At 40.5% G+C, this 25710-nt stretch overlaps 1 protein-coding gene across 1 annotated transcript in view; it reads right to left on the reverse strand.

Annotated features, from left to right (window-relative positions):
* LOC138349739 (uncharacterized) overlaps positions 1 to 25710 on the reverse strand; it is a 1021949-nt gene that overhangs the window by 652556 nt on the left and 343683 nt on the right. The window contains exon 6 of the mRNA XM_069323441.1: positions 6632 to 6696. Within this exon, the coding sequence (XP_069179542.1) occupies positions 6632 to 6696 (65 nt within the window). The remainder of the gene's footprint in view (positions 1 to 6631; positions 6697 to 25710) is intronic.

Here is a 25710-nt window from a genome sequence, read left to right on the forward strand (position 1 = left end):
AGTATGCTATTAATCAGCTTGTCAAAACTTAACATATGTGATTTCACAGAGTTTTAACCTTTGCAAGTTTTTCAATGTTTTCTCTTCACTTGTGCGAAGTGAGTCAGACAAAATGTGACATTTCATTATTAGCCAGGCATTACGCTATTAGCTAGATAGTCAAAACATATAACACGCATTATTTCACAGGATTTTTTTTTCCAGCAAATATGGTTCCTTTAAGCAGTTCAACACATCAAACACCAGTAGTCTGCGAAATTCTCTTTAGTGAATAATTATCCTTTACAGTATTTCTTGACTAAAATAGCACTCCAAAACATAAGTGGTCATTTTTATTCTCACTGTCGCACTTATAGTCAATAATTTGTTTCGCAGAGTGACAAGTTATAATTAGTGACGAGATTTCATAGTGAGCATAGTTTTAAGAGAGTTCACATTGTATTAATTATGGTTATGGATATGTTATGTTTATGAAGATCATTACTTCTTATTTTTACCCATTTCCCCGCGCCCTGCTTTTCAGTCTTCTCATTCTTTTCAAATAAAGTTCGCTTACTGTTTTCCAGCAGATTGGCTTCACATTACATATATTAATCAACTTTCAAAATCAGTTCAGTTTCTTTTCAATATCACAGCTTTGTTGTTCCCCTGTCACTGTCTAGTTCAAGACCTCGTATTATCAATGTCATTAATACTACTATCATCAACCATGTATTGGATGTCTCAGACATTCAGTTAACAACTTAGTAAGTGTTTATTGAACGTGGGAATCACTTCGTGTGTGCTCATTTTAGTTTAGTTTAAAGTTTTCCATCTTAAATTAATACTACTATCACCAACTATGTACTGGATAGCTCAGGCATTCAGTTAACAACTCAGTAAATGAAAATCACTTCATGTGAGCTCATTTTTAGTTTAGGATAAGGTTTTTCCATCGTAAAATACTATCATCATCAACTATGTATTGGGTGGCTCAATCATTCAGTTTAAAATTCAGTAACTGTTTACTGAACATAGATATCCCTCCATGCAACCTCATTTTTAGTTTAAAGTTTCTCCATTGTGGGGGTTTTCTTTTTTGCTTTCACGACTGCAATGCGTACGTCGCCAATGTACATGTGGCAGACGCTTCACGAAGCTGTCGGAATTTGCAGAATAGAAAATACGAGAGCAACCGTACAGGGCCCGGGAGCAAGGTCGAGTTAGTCCTTGAAGGGTCTCTTCTCAGACTAGCCTCACCTGGTCTTGCTCCACGTGGATCGTTGGAATCTCCTCAATGATTTAACACTTTAAAGGACTCCTAGGGTCCTCGTCACATTTATAGTTTAGTGAATAATAGGCAACTCGGTGTTGTTGACACTAGAGCTGAAGGCTTCAGTATTTGATTGGCAGTATTCAGAAGTGGTTCAACGGAAACACCGCATAAAGCTTAACAGTAGTTTATTGTCTAACTTAACCACTAATACACAGGGTGCTTGATTTACTTTAGATTGGCGTCAGCAAGGCTATGGTTGTATTAGCGAGACTCTTGACGTCTGGCTAAACGACTCATATCCACTCGTGGAGAAACACCTAACTTAACACAGTTGACAGCCAATCATTAACACGGCAACCTAACTGCCGGTATACAAAGGGATCACAAGAATTCCAACCGGATATTCGGTAATAATGATATGCAATAAATCAACAAATACACTGTCAATGGGACAGGCAATAACATGCAGAATAATAATGTCACACAAAAGCTAAATGTGTGGTGTATGTGAAGCTCACATTCAACAGACGAGTGAAATGCCGTGATACCACACAAACACGCATTCACTGTCGAGTCACCTATAACCTGTGACAGGTATGAGAAGGCGAGATCTGTGGTTGATACCTCAGATCAACACAGACACAATAAAACAATGACAAGATCTTGTACTTACAGATAGGGTACCTTTCCTTGCTCGCTCACTCGCTCACTCACTCAGGCACATTTTATACAAGCACTCTTAGGTGGCCTGACAGCTGGTTTGGCTCGTAGACACGGAGGGTACTTGCCGTAGGGCGGGCTGTATGCTTAACAGACAGACACACGCGCACACACTGGCACTGGCGATGAGGAAGGTGGTGACGTCACGTAGTAAGGAGGGCGGCGGCGGCGGGCTCTCGAGGTACTGAGGTACTGGGACGAGTGGCGGCTAGCGGCAGCTGTGGTACCATGCAGGTACACTTGTGGTAAAGTCACACACAGGTTACTTAGGCGGCGGCACTGCCTTAGTTCACTAAGTCACTCACAACGATCTTTGTCACCAGGGGTTACCTGATACCAGTCTGTTTCGCTCTGGAGATATATCACTTTAGGCTTCTGAATAATATATTCACACTCGTGATTCTGGGCGAGTGTGTCGTATAATCTTCAGACGCTGAGTTAACTTGACGGTGAGGAATGGACGGTTGTTCCGTTTATTGGCCGATAGACAGAACAGAACACGTCCTCTTGGTTTGGTATCCCTCACTTGAATGGTTTACAAGTGCTGCCAGGCATCTCGTGGCACCCAGCACAAAAGAGTTACAATTTGACCAATAGCATTGCAGCAAATGGGCGGGAACCAATCATATTAGCTCGTTCGATGAGCAGTAGCAGGAGTGACGTCATGAACACGTCACGAACACGTCATAGCTGTTATTCACAATCGCGCCGGTTGACCCCAGAGGTCAGACGGTCTGGCGTCTACTCTCTGTCTCTCACGCGGGCACCAGCCATGTACTCACTGACCCTTTGGAGTGGCAATGCTTAACTCCCTGTATCTACTTCCTGCCTGGACATACGGCGGCCTCCGTATTATAAAAGTGTTCCTGGTTAAGTGGGCATTCTGGAGATACCCAACATGCCAGGTCACTATCCAGTGTTAACAAATAGGTTAAATAGGAAATAGGAATAGAAATTGTGCACAAGATCGGTGCACTGTGCACAGCAATGAGCCATTCCAGTCAGCTGTAGGAGAATCTTGAGAGACACACACATCCATCGTAAAAAAAATAAAATATTACTATCACAAACCTGGATAAGCACCTCCAAAGGATACCTAATCAACCAGGCTGTGACTCATACGTCAGGCTGCGAGCAGCCGCGTCCAACAGCCTGGTTGATCAATCCAGCAACCAGGAGGCCTGGTCGACGACCGGGCCGCGGGGACGCTAAGCCCCGGAAGCACCTCAAGGTAAGGTAACCTTGTATTGGCCGGCTCAGGCATTCAGTTTACAACTCAGTAAGTGTTTACTGAACGCAAAATCGCTACATGTGTGGTCATTTAGTTTAATGTTTCCCAATCTTAAAATATTACTATTATCAACCATGTATTGGGTGCTCAACCATCCAGTTTACAACTCAGTAACTGTTTACTGAACGCAAAATCGCTACATGTGTGGTCATTTAGTTTAATTTAAAGTTTTCAATCTTAAATTAAATACTACTATCATCAACCTAGTATTGGGCTCTCGGGCATTCAGTTAACCACTCGTTAAGTGTTTACTGAACGTCGAAATCATTTCCTGTGTGCCCATTTTTAGTTGAACCCGTCTCCACTCCAAACCGGACCTGTGGTCCGAGTCAGGACCTAGGGTCCCGTATCTTGCCTCACCTCGACGTTCACATGGCAGGTGACGGAAGAAACTTTAGAGCATTTTGTATAAAGTTTATCATTCACCAATATTATAAATGTAACGTAACTTAAATACTTTTTCTTTGTCTGCATTAAGCCAAATGGTTCAGTTTTTTGTCACAAATTGTTTATTATATTTAAATTGTATAGAAAAAATTATTTGTTAAGGTTTAATAGCATAAAATATTTAAAGTATTTATTTCATCTTTATTAGCCACATTGAGAGGGACGGCGACGTTTCGGTTCGTCCTGGACCATTCTCAAGTCGATTGGGAGAATCAAGTCGATCATTCTCACAATCGACTTAACAATGGTCCAGGACAGACCAAAAAGTCTTCGTCCCTTCACTTGCTAGTGTGGTCTGGTGAACATACTTCAACCACGTTATTGTGACTCATCGTCTGCTATTAGCCACAACTTGCACACTGTAAAGGATTACCAGTTTTTTTATTTTCTCATTTTTATTACTGTGCATTTAGCACACAACACCTGCCAGGATAGTAGCTGCGATAACACCGACCACGTCACATTAACACTGTAGTTTGTCCGGGAATTGAACTCTGGACCTCCTGCACCCAAAGCAGGAATTATACCCCCTAGGCAAATTCCCCCTAGACCGTCACAACCATAATCAGTTTGTGTATTAAGTGAATATAACGGGAGTCGTTTAATTACGTTATAACCAAGTTTAATAATTATAACCCCCTAACTTGTGTGAAAGGAAATTTACTGGTGACATTAAATTATAACTTCAGAGTGAAACGTATGTTTAAACAAGTAAAAAAACTAATTATAAACAAACTTACAATACAGTCCATATAAAATTATTTAAAGATATAAATTATTCACCGGTAGATTTCCCACAGGGAGGGACCACATTTGTGTCTACTCTTTGAGGGGCGGGGTGGGTAGATCGTTGTCCCCCCCCCCCCCCCATCATGATAATGGCATAACATGGGAGTGGACGGACCTCTGGTGCTCTAATTGTGGTGCCGAGGAGCTCAGGGGTTCTTTTAATTGGGGCAGGTAGTTGCCCATTATAAATTGGGGAAGGAGTGTCGGGAAATGTAGAGATGTATTCACTGGACATTTGGATTGCTGACTTCTCACTGGCTATGGCAAGGGCCATCATCTCGTCCGCCTTCGGACTGTACATGGGGTGTGGCGTTAGTTGTTGGTGTTGGCAGGTAGATGTGATAGCGGGTGTTGACTGTAGTGAGGCGCTGGGTTGAGGGCTTGGGAGTATAGTCTGAGCGTGAGGTTGTGGGTGGGGTGATTTGTATGTGTGGAGTGTTGCATGTGGGGTGGAGAGGTGCTGGAGCTTTAGTGCTTTGCTTCACACATTGCTCAGAATAGCCTTCTGTGACGATATCAACACCACCTGTTAAGAGATGCAGCAATATCGACGCCATCTGTAGGAATGCTCCTGATAATTCATTTAGGAGGTGGATTGATGACAATGCCCTTTGGTGAGGGAGGTGGTGATATCAACACTATCTATTGCGTTCACCCAATCATATTTTCGGTTCTCTGGGGAAAGGCTGCCATCATAGGTTATCCTTATGCACTTACTGTCTTGATAATGACTTGTGTCCACAAGAGTGATGAGGAAGGCGTCTTGTGCTCTAGAAATCAGTTCAACCAGGGCAGTCTAGAACTCCCGACTTGTTTCAGCAAGGACAATTGGCGGCCGTCGGTAGAGACAGTGCTTTGTCTTTGAAGTGTTATTGGTAGGACCAACGTACCCGGATTAGGTCAAGCGGAGTTACGAGACGGCAGTACTGGCCGTCTGTTGAGAAGTTCTGCGAAGTGTGTTGCTGGACACTTCTGCCAGGGTGTAGCTGGAGACACGAAGTGGGGTATTTTGGACACACTAATGTTACAATGTACGACTGGCCCATTTTTTGTTGAGTAGGGTTAACTCGCCAGTGTGAGGACCATTGAGCGTGGGTGACGTATAACAGAAGATGGTGGACTCACAGGGATAGAAGACTGCATAATTTATCGTATTGGTGTCCTGTGCAAAAGTGACACTCGCAGTGTACATGTGTGTGTATGTATAGGGGTTATATAGTATATATTGGTGAAAGTGCTGATCAGTATTGTTTACCCCTTTTCCTTTCACTATTACTTACTACTGCTGAATTACTCTATACCGACTACTATAACTTACTATTGACTTGGGGTGCGATCAATGAAGAAGAGACAAAAAGCCCATTAGCAGTGATTGAGATAAAGAACCAGATTACTGGCTGAGTGAGGCCATAACACCTTTCATGTCAGGCATTGATTGTAGTGTACTAGTGGATAAATAGGCATAACAACGGAGATATTAATAAGTTATTTAATATTTCACTCTTTAGAATGCGAAAGATATAAATAGAACAACTTTAGATTTAGGAAAGACTTGGGTAAATACTGGTTTGGTAACTGGGATGTTTACATTTAGAGCAAATTACCGGGTTAACATAACAGACGTAGGATCTCGTTAGTTTGGGTGGATATAAATAGGAGCTGCTACGTATGGGCCAATAGACCTTTCTTCAGTTTCCTTCATACATATGTTCTTATGTGTTTATTCTTGCTGCCGATATATTCATGCTCTTTCAAAATGATTCCATGATTATGAGAATCTTATATACAGAATATACACCCGGCTTTAAAAACGTGTCGTATACCACCACTATGCACTTTAAGGAATATTTAATAATTTATTATGTCCGCTTGACCTTTACTATGTTTGTGAAAATATATTTAGTGTCCTTAATAATGTTCATAAATATTTTCAATAAATATTACATTCGTTGTCAGTCTTTGAACATTATCAACAGCATCTTCATCATTAATATAAGACTAGTAGAATCTCTCCAAGTTCTTTTGTTGATGTTTAATTCACTATGATACGAAACGTCTGATTTGATTTTAATAAAAACAATGTTGTACTCAATTATTTAAATCTTACATCACTTATATGCATATCATACCTGCAATGTGTTCCTGAATTGTAACCTGAGCTTTCTCACACATCTGTAAGCGCTCTCACACACACCTGCAATAAAAAGGCCCTTTTAAGTATGTTTCGAGCAAATTAACTAGGGCATAAAACTAAAGTATCTATGCGAGTTCAAATATGTAAAGGACATTTGCAGACGTATTCTGGAAATAGGAAAGGGTTAGAATGCAGTTATAACCATCCCCAAAAAGGGTCAAAATATACTAAGGAAAGGAAAATGTCGCTTTGTATCAACATGTAGATTTCTCCATCCTGACATGTGAGAAACTTCACTCGAGGAAATAAAATGCTTCACCCTCAGCTGCTCTTACTCTCACGTGGAAGGCACAGAACGCTAAATAATGAGTGACAAGCAAGAAAATGACTTTGGAGAAAAGCAAACATTTTTTTTATATCCAGGCGAAAGTTTTCAAAAGGTTGAATATTGTGTATGGAAGTGGCTGAAAGACCCACTTGCATACCTGAATCACACATGCAATTACACCCCACAACAAAGACAGCTACGATAGGTAACAACCCTGCAACAATCAGTACTGGTCAAAACAAAATCGACATGCCCACACAATGGACCTGCCTGAAAAATCTTCTTCAAATTATCCCAAATAGAGTAACCTAGTTCACCTTTGCCAACATACAAGGTCTGAAAACCAAAGCAAAATCAAAGTTCCGTTCAGAAGTTGCCTCCTCGCGAGTCAAATACAGTATTTGGACTTTTCACAGAAACCCATGCAAGAAAACTGACAGCGAGATCTTGAGACCAGAATATTATCTATATAGATGTGATAGGGTAAATTAATAGGCTATTAATTTACCACCTATTACCAATAGGTGACTACCACCTATGATAAATAGGTGGTAGTTAACTCTGCTGGGAGTAAAAAAGTCAACTAACTTGGATATTATTGTAATATAAAAACCGCTAGATGCAACGGCTGAGGAATTCACAAATCAGATAAACAAGAGAACAGTCTTGATAATCTGGCAAACCCAATACCTGATATCTTCCTAGGTGACTTTAACCTGCCCACTCTAAGATGGAGAATAGCAAACAGGAATATTATTAAGAACATAAGAACAGAGGCAACTGCAGAAGGCCTGTTGGCCCATACGAGGCAGCTCCTATTTATAACCACCCAATCCCACTCATATACATGTCCAACCCATGCTTGAAACAATCGAGGGACCCCACCTCTACAATGTTACGCGGCAATTGGTTCCACAAATCAACAACCCTGTTACTGAACCAGTATTTACCAAAGTCTTTCCTAAATTTAACTTATCCAATTTATACCCATTGTTTCGTGTTCTGTCTTGTGTTGATACTTTTAATACCCTATTAATATCCCCTTTGTTATGTCCATTCATCCACTTGTAAACCTCTGTCATGTCACCCATAACTCTTCGCCTTTCCAGTGAATGCAACTTAAGCTTTGTTAATCTTTCTTCATATGAAAGATTTCTAATTTGGGGAATTAGTCATCCTACGCTGGACACGTTCAAGGGAATTTATATCCATTCTATAATATGGCGACCAAAACTGAACTGCATAATCTAAATGGGGCCTAACTAGAGCAAGATATAGCTTGAGAACCACACCAGGTGTCTTGTTACTAACGCTGCGATTAATAAATCCAAGTGTCCGATTTGCCTTATTACGAACATTTATGCATTGATCCTTTTGTTTTAAATTCTTATTAATCATAACTCCCAGATCCCTTTCGCAATTCGACTTCGCAATCTCAACACCATCTAGCTCGTATCTTGTAACCCTATCATTACCTAACCTCAGAACTTTACATTTATCAGCATTAAACTGCATCTGCCAATCCTTCGACCATTTCAAAACCCTATCTAGATCAACTTGAAGTGATAGCGAGTCCTCCTCCGAATTAATTTCCCTACCGATTTTCGTATCATCGGCAAATTTGCAAATGTTGCTACTCAAACCTGAATCTACATCATTTATATATATTATAAACAACAGAGGTCCCAAGACAGAGCCCTTAGGCACCCCACTTACAACATTTTCCCACTCTGACTTGACTCCATTTATACTAACTTTTTCCTTTGGTATAGCCATGCCCTAATCCAGCTTAATATAGCACCCCCAATACCATGAGACTATCTTTTTAATCAGTCTTTAATCTGGCTAATGTGATACCAGTTTTTAAGAAAGGAGATAGATCACTTGCGTCTAACTATCGACCAATTAGCCTAACGTCTATTGTGGGAAAGTTACTCGAATCTATAATAGCAAATAAAATTCGTCTTCATCTTGAAAAACATAAATTAATAATTGAGTCGCAACATGGTTTTATAAATGGCCGTTCATGTTTAACAAATTTGTTATCTTTTTATTCTAGCATTGTTGAGGCAGTTGATAGTGGTAAGGATTGCGATGTTGTATACCTTGACTTTAGCAAAGCTTTTGATACAGTGCCACATGAAAGACTGATTAAAAAAATAGAGTCTCATGGTATTGGGGGTGCTGTATTAAGCTGGATTAGGGCATGGCTATACCAAAGGAAACAGAGAGTTAGTATAAATGGAATCAAGTCAGAGTGGGAAAATGTTGTAAGTGGAGTGCCTCAAGGCTCTGTCCTGGGACCTCTGTTGTTTATAATATATATAAATGATTTAGATTCAGGTTTGAGTAGCAACATTTGCAAATTTGCCGATGATACGAAAATCGGTAGGGAAATTAATTCGGAGGAGGACTCACTATCACTTCAAGTTGATCTAGATAGGGTTTTGAAATGGTCAAAGGATTGGCAGATGCAGTTTAATGCTGATAAATGTAAAGTTCTGAGGTTAGGTAATGATGATAGAGTTACAAGATACGAGCTAGATGGTGTTGTGATTGCGAAGTCGGATTGCGAAAGGGATCTGGGAGTTATGATTAGTAAGAATTTAAAACAAAAGGATCAATGCATAAATGTTCGTAATAAGGCAAATCGGACACTTGGATTTATTAATCGCAGCGTTAGTAACAAGACACCTGGTGTGGTTCTCAAGCTATATCTTGCTCTAGTTAGGCCCCATTTAGATTATGCAGTTCAGTTTTGGTCGCCATATTATAGAATGGATATAAATTCACTTGAACGTGTCCAGCGTAGGATGACTAAGTTAATTCCCCAAATTAGAAATCTTTCATATGAAGAAAGATTAACAAAGCTTAAGTTGCATTCACTGGAAAGGCGAAGAGTTAGGGGTGACATGATAGAGGTTTACAAGTGGATGAATGGACATAACCGGGGGGATATTAATAGGGTATTAAAAGTATCAACACAGGACAGAACACGAAACAATGGATATAAATTGGATAAGTTTAGATTTAGGAAAGACTTGGGTAAATACTGGTTCAGTAACAGGGTTGTTGATTTGTGGAACCAATTGCCGCGTAACATTGTGGAGGTGGGGTCCCTCGATTGTTTCAAGCACGGGTTGGACAAGTATATGAGTGGGATTGGGTGGTTATAGAATAGGAGCTGCCTCGTATGGGCCAATAGGCCTTCTGCAGTTACCTTTGTTCTTATGTTCTTATGTTCTTATGTTCACGTGGCACTGTATCAAAAGCTTTGCTAAAGTCAAGGTACACAACATCGCAATCCTTACCACTATCAACTGCCTCAACAATGCTAGAATAAAAAGATAACAAATTTGTTAAACATGAACGGCCATTTATAAAACCATGTTGCGACTCAATTATTAATTTATGTTTTTCAAGATCAAGCTATATCTTGCCCTAGTTAGGCCCCATTTAGATTATGCAGTTCAGTTTTGGTCGCCATATTATAGAATGGATATAAATTCCCTTGAACGTGTCTAGCGTAGGATGATTAAGTTAATTCCCCAAATTAGAAATCTTTCATATGAAGAAAGATTAACAAAGATTAAGTTGCATTCACTGGAAAGGCGAAGAGTTAGGGGTGACATTATAGAGGTTTACAAGTGGGTGAATGGACATAACAAAGGGGATATTAATAGGGTATTAAAAGTATCAACACAAGACAGAACACGGAACAATGGGTATAAATTGGATAAGTTTAGATTTAGGAAAGACTTGGGTAAATACTGGTTCGGTAACAGGGTTGTTGATTTGTGGAACCAATTACCGCGTAACATTGTGGAGGTGGGGTCCCTCGATTGTTTCAAGCATGGGTTGGACATAAGAACATAAGAACAAAGGTAACTGCAGAAGGCCTATTGGCCCATACGAGGCAGCTCCTATTCTATAACCACCCAATCCCACTCATATACTTGTCCAACCCGCGCTTGAAACAATCGAGGGACCCCACCTCCACCACGTTACGCGGCAATTGGTTCCACAAATCTACAACCCTGTTACTGAACCAGTATTTACCCAAGTCTTTCCTAAATCTAAACTTATCCAATTTATACCCATTGTTTCGTGTTCTGTCCTGTGTTGATACTTTTAATACCCTATTAATATCCCCCTTGTTATGTCCATTCACCCACTTGTAAACCTCTATCATGTCGCCCCTAACTCTTCGCCTTTCCAGTGAATGCAACTTAAGCTTTGTTAATCTTTCTTCATATGAAAGATTTCTAATTTGGGGAATTAACTTAGTCATCCTACGCTGGACACGTTCAAGTGAATTTATATCCATTCTATAATATGGCGACCAAAACTGAACTGCATAATCTAAATGGGGCCTAACTAGAGCAAGATATAGCTTGAGAACCACACCAGGTGTCTTGTTACTAACGCTGCGATTAATAAATCCAAGTGTCCGATTTGCCTTATTACGAACATTTATGCATTGATCCTTTTGTTTTAAATTCTTACTAATCATAACTCCCAGATCCCTTTCGCAATCCGACTTCGCAATCACAACACCATCTAGCTCGTATCTCGCAACTCCATCATCACCACCCAACCTCAGAACCCCACACCCATCAGCACTAAACTGCATCTGCCAATCCTTTGACCATTTCAAAACCCTATCCAGATCAACCCGAAGCGATAGTGAGTCCTCCTCCGAACCAACCTCCCCACCGACCCCCGCACCATCGGCAAACCTGCAAATGCTGCCACTCAAACCTGAATCCAAATCACTCACATATATTACAAACAACAGAGGTCCCAGGACAGAGCCCTGAGGCACTCCACCCACAACACCTTCCCACTCCGACCCGACTCCATCCATACCAACTCTCTGTTTCCCCTGGTACAGCCATGCCCCAATCCAGCCTAACATAGCACCCCCAATACCACGAGACTCCACTTCCCCAACCAGTCCCCCACGTGGCACTGCATCAAAAGCCCTGCCAAAGTCAAGGTACACAACATCGCAATCCCCACCACCATCAACCGCCTCAACAATGCTAGAACAAAAAGATAACAAACCTGTTAAACACGAACGGCCACCTATAAAACCATGCTGCGACTCAATTACCAATCTATGTTTTTCAAGATGAAGACGAACCTTATTTGCCATTATAGATCCGAGCAACTCTCCCACAATAGACGCCAGGCCAACCGGCCGATAGCCAGACGCAAGTGATCTATCTCCCCTCCCAAAAACTGGCACCACACCAGCAACCCTCCAAAACTCCGGCACTCTGCCTGACTCCACCGATCTACCAAACATGGTCGACAGTGGGTCACAAAGCTCCTCTTTGCATTCCCCAAGCACCCTAGCAAACACCCCATCCGGCCCCGGGGACTTGTTTGGCCTGAGCCCCACTACCTGTCCAAGAACATCCCCCCTGGCAACTGCCAAACCCGTCAACCCGTCCCCGCCCCCACCCACACAGACTTGTTCGGCTGAAGGCACACTGCCAAGCTCCTCCCTAGCAAATACAGATACAAAATATTTATCAAAAATACCACTCATCTCCTCATCACCATCCGTTATTTGACCCGTCTCAGCCCCTACTGGACCCATCCCTTCCCCAGTCCCAGCACGATATAACTGAAAAAACCCCCCAGGATTCGTCCCCGCCTGCCCTGCCACGCGAACTTCACAGCCTCCCTTTGCTTTCCTTATCTCCCCCCTAACACCTCCAACCAGTTGTACGAATTCCCGCTCTAAAGTGACCTCCCCATTCCTAATCCCCTCGTACCAAGCTCCCTTCTTACCAATAAGGCTCTTCAAACCCTTTGTTATCCACCCCGGGTCATTAGTACACGATCCATTCAATTTGCATGGCACACCACGTTCCTGTGCTCTGCCCAGAACACTCTTAAACAAGTCATACACCGAATCCACATCGAAATCCCCATCTAAGTCACCTATCGCTGGGCCCACGTCTCGCTCCAAGACCGGCCCACACCCCACACCCAAGCCCTTCCAATCAATTCGACCCAAAAAATCTCCCAGGCTATCAAAATCAGCTCCTCGAAAATCCGGCACCCCAACAGAATCCTCTCCCACTGGTCCACCCCATTCCATGCCAAATCCGACCTCCTTGCGATCACTGCTCCCCAGCCCACTCCCCACCTCGATGTCACCAACCTGCGTTTCCCCGCCAGTCAACACCAAATCCAAAATATTATTTTCCCGCGTTGGCTCCCCAACGTGTTGCGCAAGAAAGCAATCGTCAACCAACTCCAGAAAATCCTCTGCTTCACCATTCCCTGCCTTGTTCAACCAGCCCACCCCGCCAAAATCAAAGTCACCCATGACACAAACACTGTCAGATCTAGATGCTCTAGACACCTCATCCCACAGATGCTCCGCCCCCACTCCGTCCAAACCCGGTGGCCTACATATCACTCCCATTATAATATTAATAGCTTCCTCGCCCAACTCAATCCAAATAGCCTCCGTGTGCGGCTCCGTCCTGATTCCCTCCCCGAGACCACACTTCAAACTGTCCCCAACATATACGGCCACTCCACCTCCTCGCCCAACACATCCATCTGTGTGAAATAGCCCAAATCCACACATCTGACATTCAGCCAACAGCTCTCCATTTTCTACACTCATCCACGCTTCGGCAAGTGCAACAACATCCATTCCTTCTGTGCAGACAAGAGCATTTAATTCGTTAATTTTATTTCTTAGACTTCTACTGTTAGTGTAATATACCCTAAGTGAATTGTTATTTTGCGGACCTTCTCTTTCCCTGATCGTTTTGCCAATTCCTTACTCCCACAAACACATACTTTTATTACCTCCTTCCTCCAAATCAATTCCCATACCTCTATCTACTAACAGTTTAAACCCAAACAAACACCTCTAACCACTTCTTCTAGCGAGTTCGCAACAGCAACAACCCCAGCTCTCGATAGATGCACCCCATCACGAGCATACATTTCATTTCTTCCATAGAAGTGTTCCCAGTTGTCTATGAAAGATATTGCATTTGATTTGCAATATCTTTCCAGCCGGCAATTGACACCAAGTGCCCTCGATATCCATTCACTTCCCACTCCCTTTCTTGGAAGAATGCCACATATGATCGGGATTCCTCCCTTGCTCCTAACTAACTCTATGGCTGTTTTATACCTCTGAATCAGTTCCTCACTCCTGACTCGACCAACATCATTTCCTCCCACGCTAATGCAAATAATGGGATTAATGTATATATGAGTGGGATTGTATATGAGTGGGATTGTATGGGATGACATGTATATGAGTGGGATTGGGTGGGTATAAATAGGAGCTGCCTCGAGTTGGTATTGAACTGTATTGTACCTATATTCAAAGGTATTGAACGAGTAATGTAACTCCATTAATGAATAACTGGAAAGCTTACATTAGCAAGAAGACCATGTATGCTAGTTACACAATATACTTTTTATGGTAGGCGTGGGACAGCTATTGCAGACAGAGTTAAGTGCGTAGGACTGTTGTAGGCACCACAGTAATAGTGATATGGTTATGGCCATTGGAAGCTGCGGCTGCTGTTGTAGCCGCTTCAACGTGAATTAGTTCGATGTACTGTCAACCTGTCCTCTTACAAATTACGGCTGAATTTGGCCATTGGTCCGTATGGCCGAAAATGGACGCAATTTGAAAATAAACAAAAATTGAAAATAAATTTAGGATTTTATTCCAAAACAGTAAGTTAAGTGTCTTCTGGTAGGTTAGGTGGAAAGGAAATTCTCCTAACGTTTAAAAACGTCATGAAAAACGTAAATTGAAAGTGTCTCTCCTAACCTAACAGACTAAGCCATTGGACCCAAACGTAGGTCTAGTCCGTTTATTGCCAAGGGTGCCCAGTTTAATCAAGTGGGAAATGTTATATTGCTAATTATCGTCAGTATTTTAAATAATTAAATTAGAAAACCCGATTGCCTTTAATTACTTTCCATATATTCTCAAGCGATTTTCCATTACAAACCTATTGCTATGCTTCAAGGGTCTAGGTGGAAAAAAATAAATTGGATGAAGTTAATTTCATGAGGCTAATGATATACAGTAGGGTAAATATTGTATTCAGGATGAATATGGGTTTTAATGTTTACGACAGTACACAAAAAATGAAACTACTAACAAACGCCAATGTATGAAGAAAACACGGAACAATTAACAAAATTATTTATACCAATTACTTTACACTAATATATTTCAGTCAAGGAAGGGCAGTGGCAATGCGTCAAGAGTATTAAATGCAGTGTGAAAGTGGGACTGAAAACTGAGCTCCGCAAACGGTTTGGAGAGAATTAAATGGAAAATTATCTACCTAATGATAGGAGTTACACATAATCCTCCAAACATTTAGAGAAAAGAACAGCTTTTATGGGAATTATTATCTAGAGCTTTTAGGTCTAAATGAACATTGTGACTAATTGTAAAACAAACTAATTTCCTGTACGGCAAATATATTTTAAATGACTTTCATTAAACAAAATAATATTGTTCCAACACAATAAGATAATACAAACCTGTGTAACAGGGAGACACTGATAAGTAGCATCTTAAATGGGAGTGAGTGAGGGAACAGTGATCATGAGGAAATTTCATTAAACTAGACACGGAGAAGTTATTTGAGAGAAACTTATGGTGCCAGACTTTTCTCACATCTGATTCATATATTTAGAGGTACTTTGTGAATTATAAATTTGGCAGACCTGAACATGGGAGTCTGGCAGTTCTTGGGCCTTGTCTTGTTCACATCATAATCAAGTTACCACGCCAGTAATGTTTGTTACAAGTAAAGCCCAGGAATGTGGTACACTCTAGATTATTTCAAATAGTAGTGACCCAAAATGGATAACCCTGTCACTAAAAAACATAATTAGAAAACAGGATGCTTAATACAAACGAATTAAGACAAAATATTTAAGAAAAAAAGTATATATTACGGGGCATGCAACGAAAGCCTTCAGTGTTTTGCCAGATGAAACAGAGTACAGACAACACCTGGCTATGAAAAAATAAGTCAAATAACTGATAAGAAAAATACCTAATTTAAATTACAAAATTAGGTAAAGTGCCAAAGAACTTTATGAATATAGAAGAACAAATCCACGTAGAATGTGCAGATGGCATCCTGATATGTTTAATAGTTTCCTTTCTGGTAACCACTAAGGGGCCATGGGACCCGAAAATCCGAAGAAAAATGGAATATTTACGAAAAATTACGAAAAATACTACAACGTTCTGGTAACACTGTGCTGCAAATCGTTTTATCATTATCTTGAGAAATAACTTAGAGTCAAATTTCCCGCTTCAACTTTCCCCAATCCGGTCCTCGCGGCCTGGGTGCGCCGTGGGGTATTGTGTCTTACGTTGTAGAAGTCTAATATTTCGTAATAGCGTTGAAAATAACATGTTATGCGCAAAACGAATATAAACTCACTCATTGGCAACAGTCTCGTGTGAGGGAGAGGGTGGGGTTCGTGGCTTAGCAGTCAGTCACTGTGTGTGTCCCTCAGCTAATGGATCTATTGCTGACGCGCTCTCACAATATCAACCAGAACTCTCGCTATTTGTGCTATTTGGACTGCAATATGACGTACTAAACGAACAAGAGGAAAGCATTGAAAGCTAGATGCATGCGAGCTCTCCGTAGAAGGTACGAGCTGGCCGCTGTGCGTAGATCACACATTGGGACGAGTGAAGATCGTGGCGGCCTCTCAGCCGCGAGTATGAGGAACTTGTCGCAGCCTGCTACCCCACCCCAACTTTTACAACTAGATCTGCCTTCACAGCCTTTATTATTCAATTTACATGAAACTTGCACATTATATGTAGAGTTTATGCCTCTAAAAACACTGGTAGTTTTTCTTATCTACGTAGATTTATTGATTTTATAAATAATGATAAACTTCATTTTGTTGCATACGTTTTTGGGAAAATTTAAAAATCTATATTATTGCACTAAATACATCTGGGATAAAAATCCTTTGTTCAAATCTTTATTATATAGTAAGGTCATAGCCGAGTGTCATAGAAATGATTTCGGTTCACAATTGTGGGCTGTGAAAGCAATTGAACATTGTTGAAAAATTGTCTAATTTTTTGTTCTCCTTCTCTATTTAGGCCGAGATGCTGAAACTTGGCCCAGTTGCAGCACCTTTCACATGTATCAGGATAAATTTTGAATACCCTACAACAACTCTCATATTTCCTGGTCACATGGTCCCTAAAGGGCATTAGATTGGTTTTGGAAAAGTTGTTCAATGTCAACCAATATTTTTTGACTAGTTGTATATGAAAATGGCTGCAATTGGTCCAAGTTTCAGTACTGCAGTGTAAATAGAAAGGGAGAATTTTGTTTTTTTTCAACGAATTTTATACATTTTCAAGTATGAATAAATATACACACCTTTCAGACATAATCATTCTTTGACACTTTTCTGACACATTAGCATATAATAAAGAATCTGTTGATAGATAATTTCCAAAACATCTTTAGTTTTCCTAATACAAATTTTCAAATTTCCCCCCCAAAATTATGCAAATATGTCTTGTTTATTGCTATTATAAAATCAATAAATGAACTTAGAAATAAAAGCTATCAACAAAATTTTGAGATATGCACTCTACATATACGGTGTAAGTTTCATGTTAATTGAATAAAAAATGAAAAAGTTATTTGAACGTTTATGTTACTTGAAAATAAATACGAAAATAATAAAGTCTAAGGTGCTGCCATCTGTGGCTGAGGTTGACATCAACCACTTTTCTCCAAAATTGGCACCCTTACAGATAGGCTTATGTGTAGTCAGGTGTATAAGTTTCATGCAAATCGTCCAATACAAAAAAACAAATTGAAAAAAAACAATTTTTTAATTTAATTTTTTTTCACATAAAACTAATTATATTTTTTTAATGTATGCTATTGTGATAGAGAGTCAAAGATATGGTATCAGTTGACACTTGTGTTTCTTAATCGTTTGACCATTTTGGAATAATTCTGACACCTATTTCAATATTTTTTTTCTTCCTTCCTATGTATGCTAGGGTGTTGAGACTTGGGTCAGATGTAACTCTTTTTCGTGTACAACTCTTCAAAAAAGTTTGATTGAAATCGAACCAGTTTTCATTTATTTCATTTTTGGGGAAATCTGATTCTAATGCCCCTAAACTAATATAATAGGATGCAATGGCGATCATAGGAGGAAGGGGGAAGCAGCAACAGCTACGAGGTCACCTGACCTTCAAGGCAGCCAGGATGTTCCCAAGGGACATCAGAGTCAGAGTTAGCAGGTATTTCAAATATAATGTTTATAAGGAAACCTTCAAACTGTTTAAAGTAAAAATAAACAAGGTTTCCTATAATCATCATAGAGTTAAGTGAGCAGTATTTTCGAGCTTTTCGTGCAGCCTTCCATTTTTTATGAAAAAAATAGCTAAAAATATATAAAATTTGGGATGTGGTTACAAACGTTTTTCTCTCTTTAGAGCAAGTTTTAATCAGGAACTTGCCCCCGTCTACAGCAGTGTGTGTTCGATCCCTAGTAATGATTCTGAGTGTGAACCTTTGACAAACTGGAAAATCTTTGAGTTCGCACTTATCTCAACATTCTTGTGTAATTAGAATGGGCCCAACAATCTAGTGCATTGCAATTACATGCCAGTTTATATAATCATATTATTAATTAGAGCCAAAACTTATTAAGTGCAGGAGTTTTGTTGAACGAAATTTGATCAAGTCAACCCTAATTAACCAATGTCGCATTATTTTTAATGTTAGCACTGACCTGTACAAACTTGACCATATTTATATATATTATAGTTTCAAATTGTAACTACCTATTTAGTGAAGAAGGCAGGCTCGTGATTCGTAGAGTGTCACCTGACTATAGTAAAGCGAGTAGCGACACAGGGTGGGTGGCAAGGGGGGGGGGGGGGGGGGGGGTCAGTAATCAATCTCTAAGTGCTTCACTCCCTCCACCCCAGCCCATCTCCACAACACACATGCACATCGCTCCCTCAGTTACTCATTTAGTACAATGCACCCATGCCCCCCCCCCCAGGATATGACTCCTAAACATCCTTCTGAAATTATTAACGTCAGAAGGACATAGTGATCTCGTAGCAGGAGCAAGGAAAATTTCTGAAGATGACAGAAATAATGAACCAGAGGATAACCCTACTCACAATGAACCACCATGGCAAATTGTAGGAAACTGAAAGACAAATAAACGAAAAAGAACTGAAGAAACGCCCGAAGAAACCAATTTAGAAGCCAGCCAGAACCCAAGAGCAGCCCCAAAACCAATGCCAAGGACCATCTTCAAAACCAAGAAACCAGTAGATGGTCCGACTTATGCTTACATTGCCGTACTGGAAAAAGGTTATCCAGGATCACATCTTAGAGCAAAGCCTGACATTAGAGGCAGATAACATATCCACAGATATTCCAGATATAATTACTAACCTCAGGAATACAGAAGACCTAGTTGAAATGAAACCAGAGGAAAAAATCACCAAGATAATAATGCAACATATCGCGGTTGAAGTTCATGCAAAGAGTCTTAGAATGCCCAAATGTCACAACGACGGAAAGGTGTAAGCACGACAATGTAGAAACTAGACAGGTCCTTCTAACAATAAATGGTCGTCGCATCAACACAATGCTGGGATCTATGGACAATTCATTCTAAGGCTGTACAATCCAGAACCCATGCGCTGTTACAGATGTCAGCGTTTCGGCCACCATAAAGATGGCTGCAGAGGCCCGGAACGATGAGGAGTATGCAGCGAGCTCAACAACACTGACATATGCAAAAATCTGCATAAAGAAGGCAAACTAACGAAAGCAAAATGTCCAAACTGCGGGCACACACATCACGGTTGTAACAAACGATGTCCAGAAACGGGTAAAATGAATTCAAGCTTTCAGATTTACCCAGCAACCCAAAGTCACAACTCCTAGACCACAATCGACCAGACTCTCAGTTAATAGCCAGTGGTACACTCCTCAGCAAGTCCGAATAAATTAAGATACAAATCAGCAACAGACTAAAGCACCAATTTCTTCTAGCCTGAGCAAGAACAGGGCCTCCAATAACTGGAGAAAACAGAGCACTACTCCACAAGGCAACAACAACCGAATAGATCAAGGTAGCAAAACGAACACCCCTGCTATTGCCTCCAAGACCTCCCAAGCACGAATGACCTCTACATCATCAAATGCCCCAGTAGCTGGATGTAGCAAAGACACTAGGACCCAACCAAGAAAAAAGAAAGGCAGCCAAAGGCGTATCAAGTGACTACTGTTCCAATGGTTATTGCCTCCCTGACAGACCTTCAATATGATGCTTGCAAAGCATTCCAAGCACTAGAACAGACCAACCCACAATCAAGGAAGGAAATGTAAAAGTTCAAAAAACAATCTACTGAACTTATTTCTTCCACATTTATACAATCCCTACCCAAAAAGATTGAAGTAAAAGTCGAAGGTGACGAAACTGAATTGTTTCAGCAACCATTGTCAGTCTCCACTCCAACCAAAACAAGCCGTCGGGGAAATCAGCACTTTAGAAACTAGCATGGACTCAATGGATTCAACTCTAACAGAATAATGGACAACCTCACGATCATAAATTGGGCCTCCTTGAATATTGAAGGGTTCAAAAACAAAGTACAAACACTCACAAACGCTTCTCAAGAACAACATTGATATTGTTTTACTTCAGGGAACACTCACCAGGACTGAAAGAAATATCAATATCCCAGGATATTAAGGTTTCCACTTCCCAATTGCACAAGGTGGCATCAGAGGAACTTCAGTACTAGTAAGAAATAAATGCCACGGCAATCGCAGACTTGCCTAACTGTGGTGCGGACGTTGAAATTATGGTTGTTATTCTCGCTATGAGGAACTGAATGCTGTCCGTATTCAATGTATACAAGAACCACAGAGAACACGATATGGATATCTCTGAAATCTTTGAAATAGCAGTCATTACACTTACAATCATCTTGGGTGACTTCAACGCTCAGAGAATTACTACGGGATTCACCAAGAACCGACGCCAACGGAAGATATATTGGATACCTTTTAGATGAAGTGCCTGAAATCAGTCTGCTTAACTTGACGGAACCAACCCACATTAGTGGGGGGAAGCTGGATCTCACGTCTGTCTCCACCAGTATTTATGAGTTGTCATTGGCCAGTTGACCATGTGCCGACTAGTGACAGCTTTGCTACAAAACAGTTATTAATATAGCATTACCACCCAGACCTCCAGTTCCCGAGCCCGAATGGGACTTTATCAAAGCAGATTGAACGAAGATTCAGGAATATCTCTAAACTTGGCACCAAAACTACACTCCTCCTGACAACACCGAAGATATGAAAAACAAATTAGTAAATGCAATACATAGAGCAGCAAATCATGCCATCCCCAAGAGGAAAACAATTACCCAACAACAAGGCCCATTAGTATTACTGTAATAGGATCAAAGAACTACATAACAGACTAAATTGTGCACGGAAGAATTTCAGAGGAGATAGAACCGAAACTAATCTAGGACTTCTTAGAGCTGTCCGAGAACATGTGCACGAAGAAAAAACAAAAACTAAAAGAAGAAAAATGGCTTGAGTGGTATGCCAAGCAAAATCAGCATACATCCTTGGGCGACATCTAGAGGCAGATCAACAAGGCCAAAGGAAAATCGCCTCCTGCTCCGCCACATGTTCATCCAGAGCAAGGAGCAGTAAGGTTAGCAAATCTATTTGCTTCAGGAGCCAGTTCCACTCAACTTCAAGCAACTCTGACTCGCCAGCAAAGACTTCAGGAAATAAGATGGAAAAAAAAAAGATTATGCGTTAACCTTACCTGACGAACTACACCAACCTTTCAATCTGAAAGAACTCTGAAAAACTACAAAGAAAACTAAAAACACAGCTCCAGGTGAAGACAAAATAACTTACAACATGCTGGCCAAGCTAGGAGAAAAGGGTGAAGAAGCATTCTTGAATCTCATCAACAGAGTTTGGGTGACGTAAGCTCGACCACTCTTGGAACAGTGCAATTATAGTTCCCATTCCAAAATCTAAAGACCCAGGAAATTCAAGACCCATCTCATTAACAAGCTGTCTGGCCAAAATTGCGGAAAGAAGGCTCTTAATCGAACTGAATGGAAAGCCAATCCACTGCGCCAAAATATGTTTGCTTACAGAAAAGGTGTTGGAAACACAGAATGCCTCACATCCCTCCTGGATCAAATCAATGGATCAAGAAAGTGAAATGATGACGTTTCGCTCCGTCCTGGACCACTCTCACAATCGACCTGAGAATGGTCCAGGACGGACCGAAACGTCGTCATCCTTTCGCCTTCTAGTGTGTGGCTTGGTCATTAATGACAAACCTGGAATCCTTATTTTTCTAGACCTAGAAAATCCCTTCGAGTTAGCCAATACTCCAGCTACACTGTGCTGTCTTGTGGATAAGGAAATCCAAGGACACGCTCTTGCCTTTGCCAACGGAAGCCTGCTTAACCGAGAAGCTACAGTCAAATTTCAAGGAAAAATATCGTCCTCGAAGAGGCTGGAAAATGGAACTCCCCAGGGAGAAATACTAAGCCATTTCCTCTTCAACCGTCTCGTGGTACAATGCATGAAGCTCAAGTTACCAAAAGCCAAACTGCTTAACTATAAAGGCGACTTTGTGGTCCTCATCAATGGCAAAGACGCCAGGAACCATGCACATAAATGCCTAGATATTATCAGCAGGGAAGTGGAACGCATAGCAGTGAAAATAAACAGCAATAAAACAAAAGCAATGCTCGTTAAAATGAGAACGCAAGACATTAGACTCACAATACAAGTACATGAAATTTAGCGGGGTTACCTTTTTTCAATACCTAGGATTCATATTAGACAGCCAGTTGAAATTCACTCAAGACATTAAATTTTTCAGCAACGTTGTAAAGCCAGAAACTCAGCTTTGCGCTCCCTGACCTGGAATCCTTAGAGATGGTGCATAGTTTCTTAGAGTTGGTGCATCTCTACCAGTACTCAAAATGAACTACGTTCAAGCAGTTAGGTTACTCATTGACTATGCTGTTCCTGCTCTTACATCTCTTAGTGATAACCAATGGGAGAAACTGGAAGTGTCTCAAAATGATGCTCTCAGAATATTGCTGGGAACACCTATATGGACGCGTCGAGACCATATCATCACTTTTGGCAGCCTCCTCCATGGGAAGAATCGAGTCTAAAGATAATAATTGAAGGATTACCAGTTAAAAAATCAGTATGTGACTCGCAAAGGGTCAAAGCAGTCATAGAACAACAAATGGAAACCATTTCAAAGACCTACAACGACTCATCTTCACAGAAGGATCAGTTGATTAAAAGAGGTTCTGCTGGGGCAGCAGTTTACACTAACAACCATGAAGCTTACTGGAGCACGAGTTAATTAAATTAAATTAAATTATATGCCCTGAAGGAGGCCATAAACTATACAATTGAGAATAATTTACATGATGTTATCATTCATGCCAACTAAATCCTCGCTCCAGGCATTGTTATCCAGTCAGCACAGAGATAATATACAACTCCTCGCAGAAATTTAACATATAGGAAGAGAAGCCCATAATCTAGAACTTAACCACCCAAAACTGGATACCAAGTCACATTGGCATAGATAGTAATGAAAAAGCAGACTCACTAGCAATGCCTGCCACTGCTCTACCTGTTGTACAGGTTCAAATACCTCCAAGTTTTTCACAGATTAAGGAGCAAATCAAGACGAAAATACTCCCAACTATCAAAAGTCGCCACCGAGCCAAAGTAGCGGAAGGAAGATCCACGGCAATATGATACGAACAAGTCACTGAGTACTATTTCAGGCGTCACAAAAAGATATCCAGAGACATTGCAGTGGCCAAACAGTCTCGTACTTTGTTACAAGTGCTGCTGGGAGGTAATAAACCCAATAGTTAGAGAGTCATATCTGCCATATGCCTGACTATTGATTTATTAAAGATAGTAGACAGTGGCTTGCAAAGCACCTCTTTGCATTCTTAAGCACCCTGGCAAACACTTCATCCGGCCCTGGGGATTTGTTTGGTTTGAGTTTTACTATTTGTTTAATTACATTTTCTCGGCTAATTGCTAAACTAGTCAGCCTGTCCTCATCCCCACCCACAGACTTGTTCGGCTGAAGACATATTGTTAAGTTCCTCCTTAGTAAATACAGATAAAATATTGATTAACTAAATATTACTCGTCACCTCTTCATTATCTGTTATTTGACCTGTCAGATTTTAATGCACCTATCCTTTCCCTAGTCTTTTTTTCGATAATACTGAGAAACTGCTTTAAGATTTGCCTTTGCTTGCCCTGCTATGCGAACTTCATAGTTTCTTTTTGCTTTCCATATCTCTTTTTAACATTTCTAACCAGTTGTACGAATTCCTGCTCTAAACTGACTTCCCCATTCTTAATCCTATTGTACCAAGCTCTCTTTTTCTTACCTATAAGGTTCTTCAGATTCTTTGTTATCCACTTTGTGTTATTAGTATTCGATCTATGCAATTTATATGGTATACTACGGTCCTGTGCTTTGCTTAGAATACTTTTAAATAAGTTATATTTTGAATTCACATTGAAATCCTCTCTTACGTCACCTATCGCTGGGTTCACGTCTCGCTTCAAGACCGGCCCACTCCTCATGCCTAAGACTTTCCAATCCGTTTGACCCAAAAAATGACTTAGGCTATTGAAATCAGCTTTTCAAAAATCTGGCACTAACTGAATTTTCTCCTACAGATCTATTCCATTCTAGGCTAAATATGATTCCTTTGTGATCACCGTTTCCTAGCTCACTCCGCATTTCGGTGTCATTAATTTGTGTTTCCCTGTTAGTTAACACTAAAATAATATTTTCTTGCATTAGTTCCTTATTGTGTTGGCTAAGAAAGCAATCGTCAATTAATTCTAGAAAATCTTCTGCTTCGTTATTCCCTGTTCTGTTAAACCAATTTATTCCACTAAAATTAAAGTCTCCCATGACACAAATACTGCTAGACCTAGATGCTCTAGATATTTTATCCCACAGGTGCCTTGCTTCCATCCTGTTTAAGTTTGGTGGCCTGTCTAATTCCTATAATAAGATTATTTGCTCTTTCGTTTAATTCTATCCAAATAGTTTCTGTGTGTTGCTTGCTCAATTTTGATTCCCTCTGAGACTACATTTCAAATTTTTCCTAACGTATATGGCTACTCCCCTTCCTTGTCTAATATATGTGAGAAACAGTTCAAATCCATTTATTTGATATTCAGCTAATAGTTCTCTATTGTTTACTTTCATCCACGTTTCGGTAAGTGCATTATATAATTTTTTTTGTGCAGACAAAAGTATTTAAATCGTTTATTTTGTTTCTTAAGACTTCTTCTGTTAGTGTAATATACCCTAAGTGCACTGTTATTTTGAGGCCCTTCTCTTTCCCTTATCATTTTGCCAATTTGTTTCTCTCACAAACACATACTTTTATTACCTCCTTCCTCCATATTAAATCCCATACCACTATCTACTAACAGTTTAAACCCAAACACAGACAAACGCCTCCAACCACTGGTTCCAACGAGATCGCAACAAACAACAACCCCAGCCCTCGATACACACACCCCACCCTGAGCATACATTTAATTTCTTCGCTAGAAGTGTTC

Source organism: Procambarus clarkii, chromosome 12 (assembly GCF_040958095.1).
Source record: "Procambarus clarkii isolate CNS0578487 chromosome 12, FALCON_Pclarkii_2.0, whole genome shotgun sequence".
In the NCBI taxonomy this organism is placed as follows: Eukaryota; Metazoa; Arthropoda; class Malacostraca; order Decapoda; family Cambaridae; genus Procambarus; species Procambarus clarkii.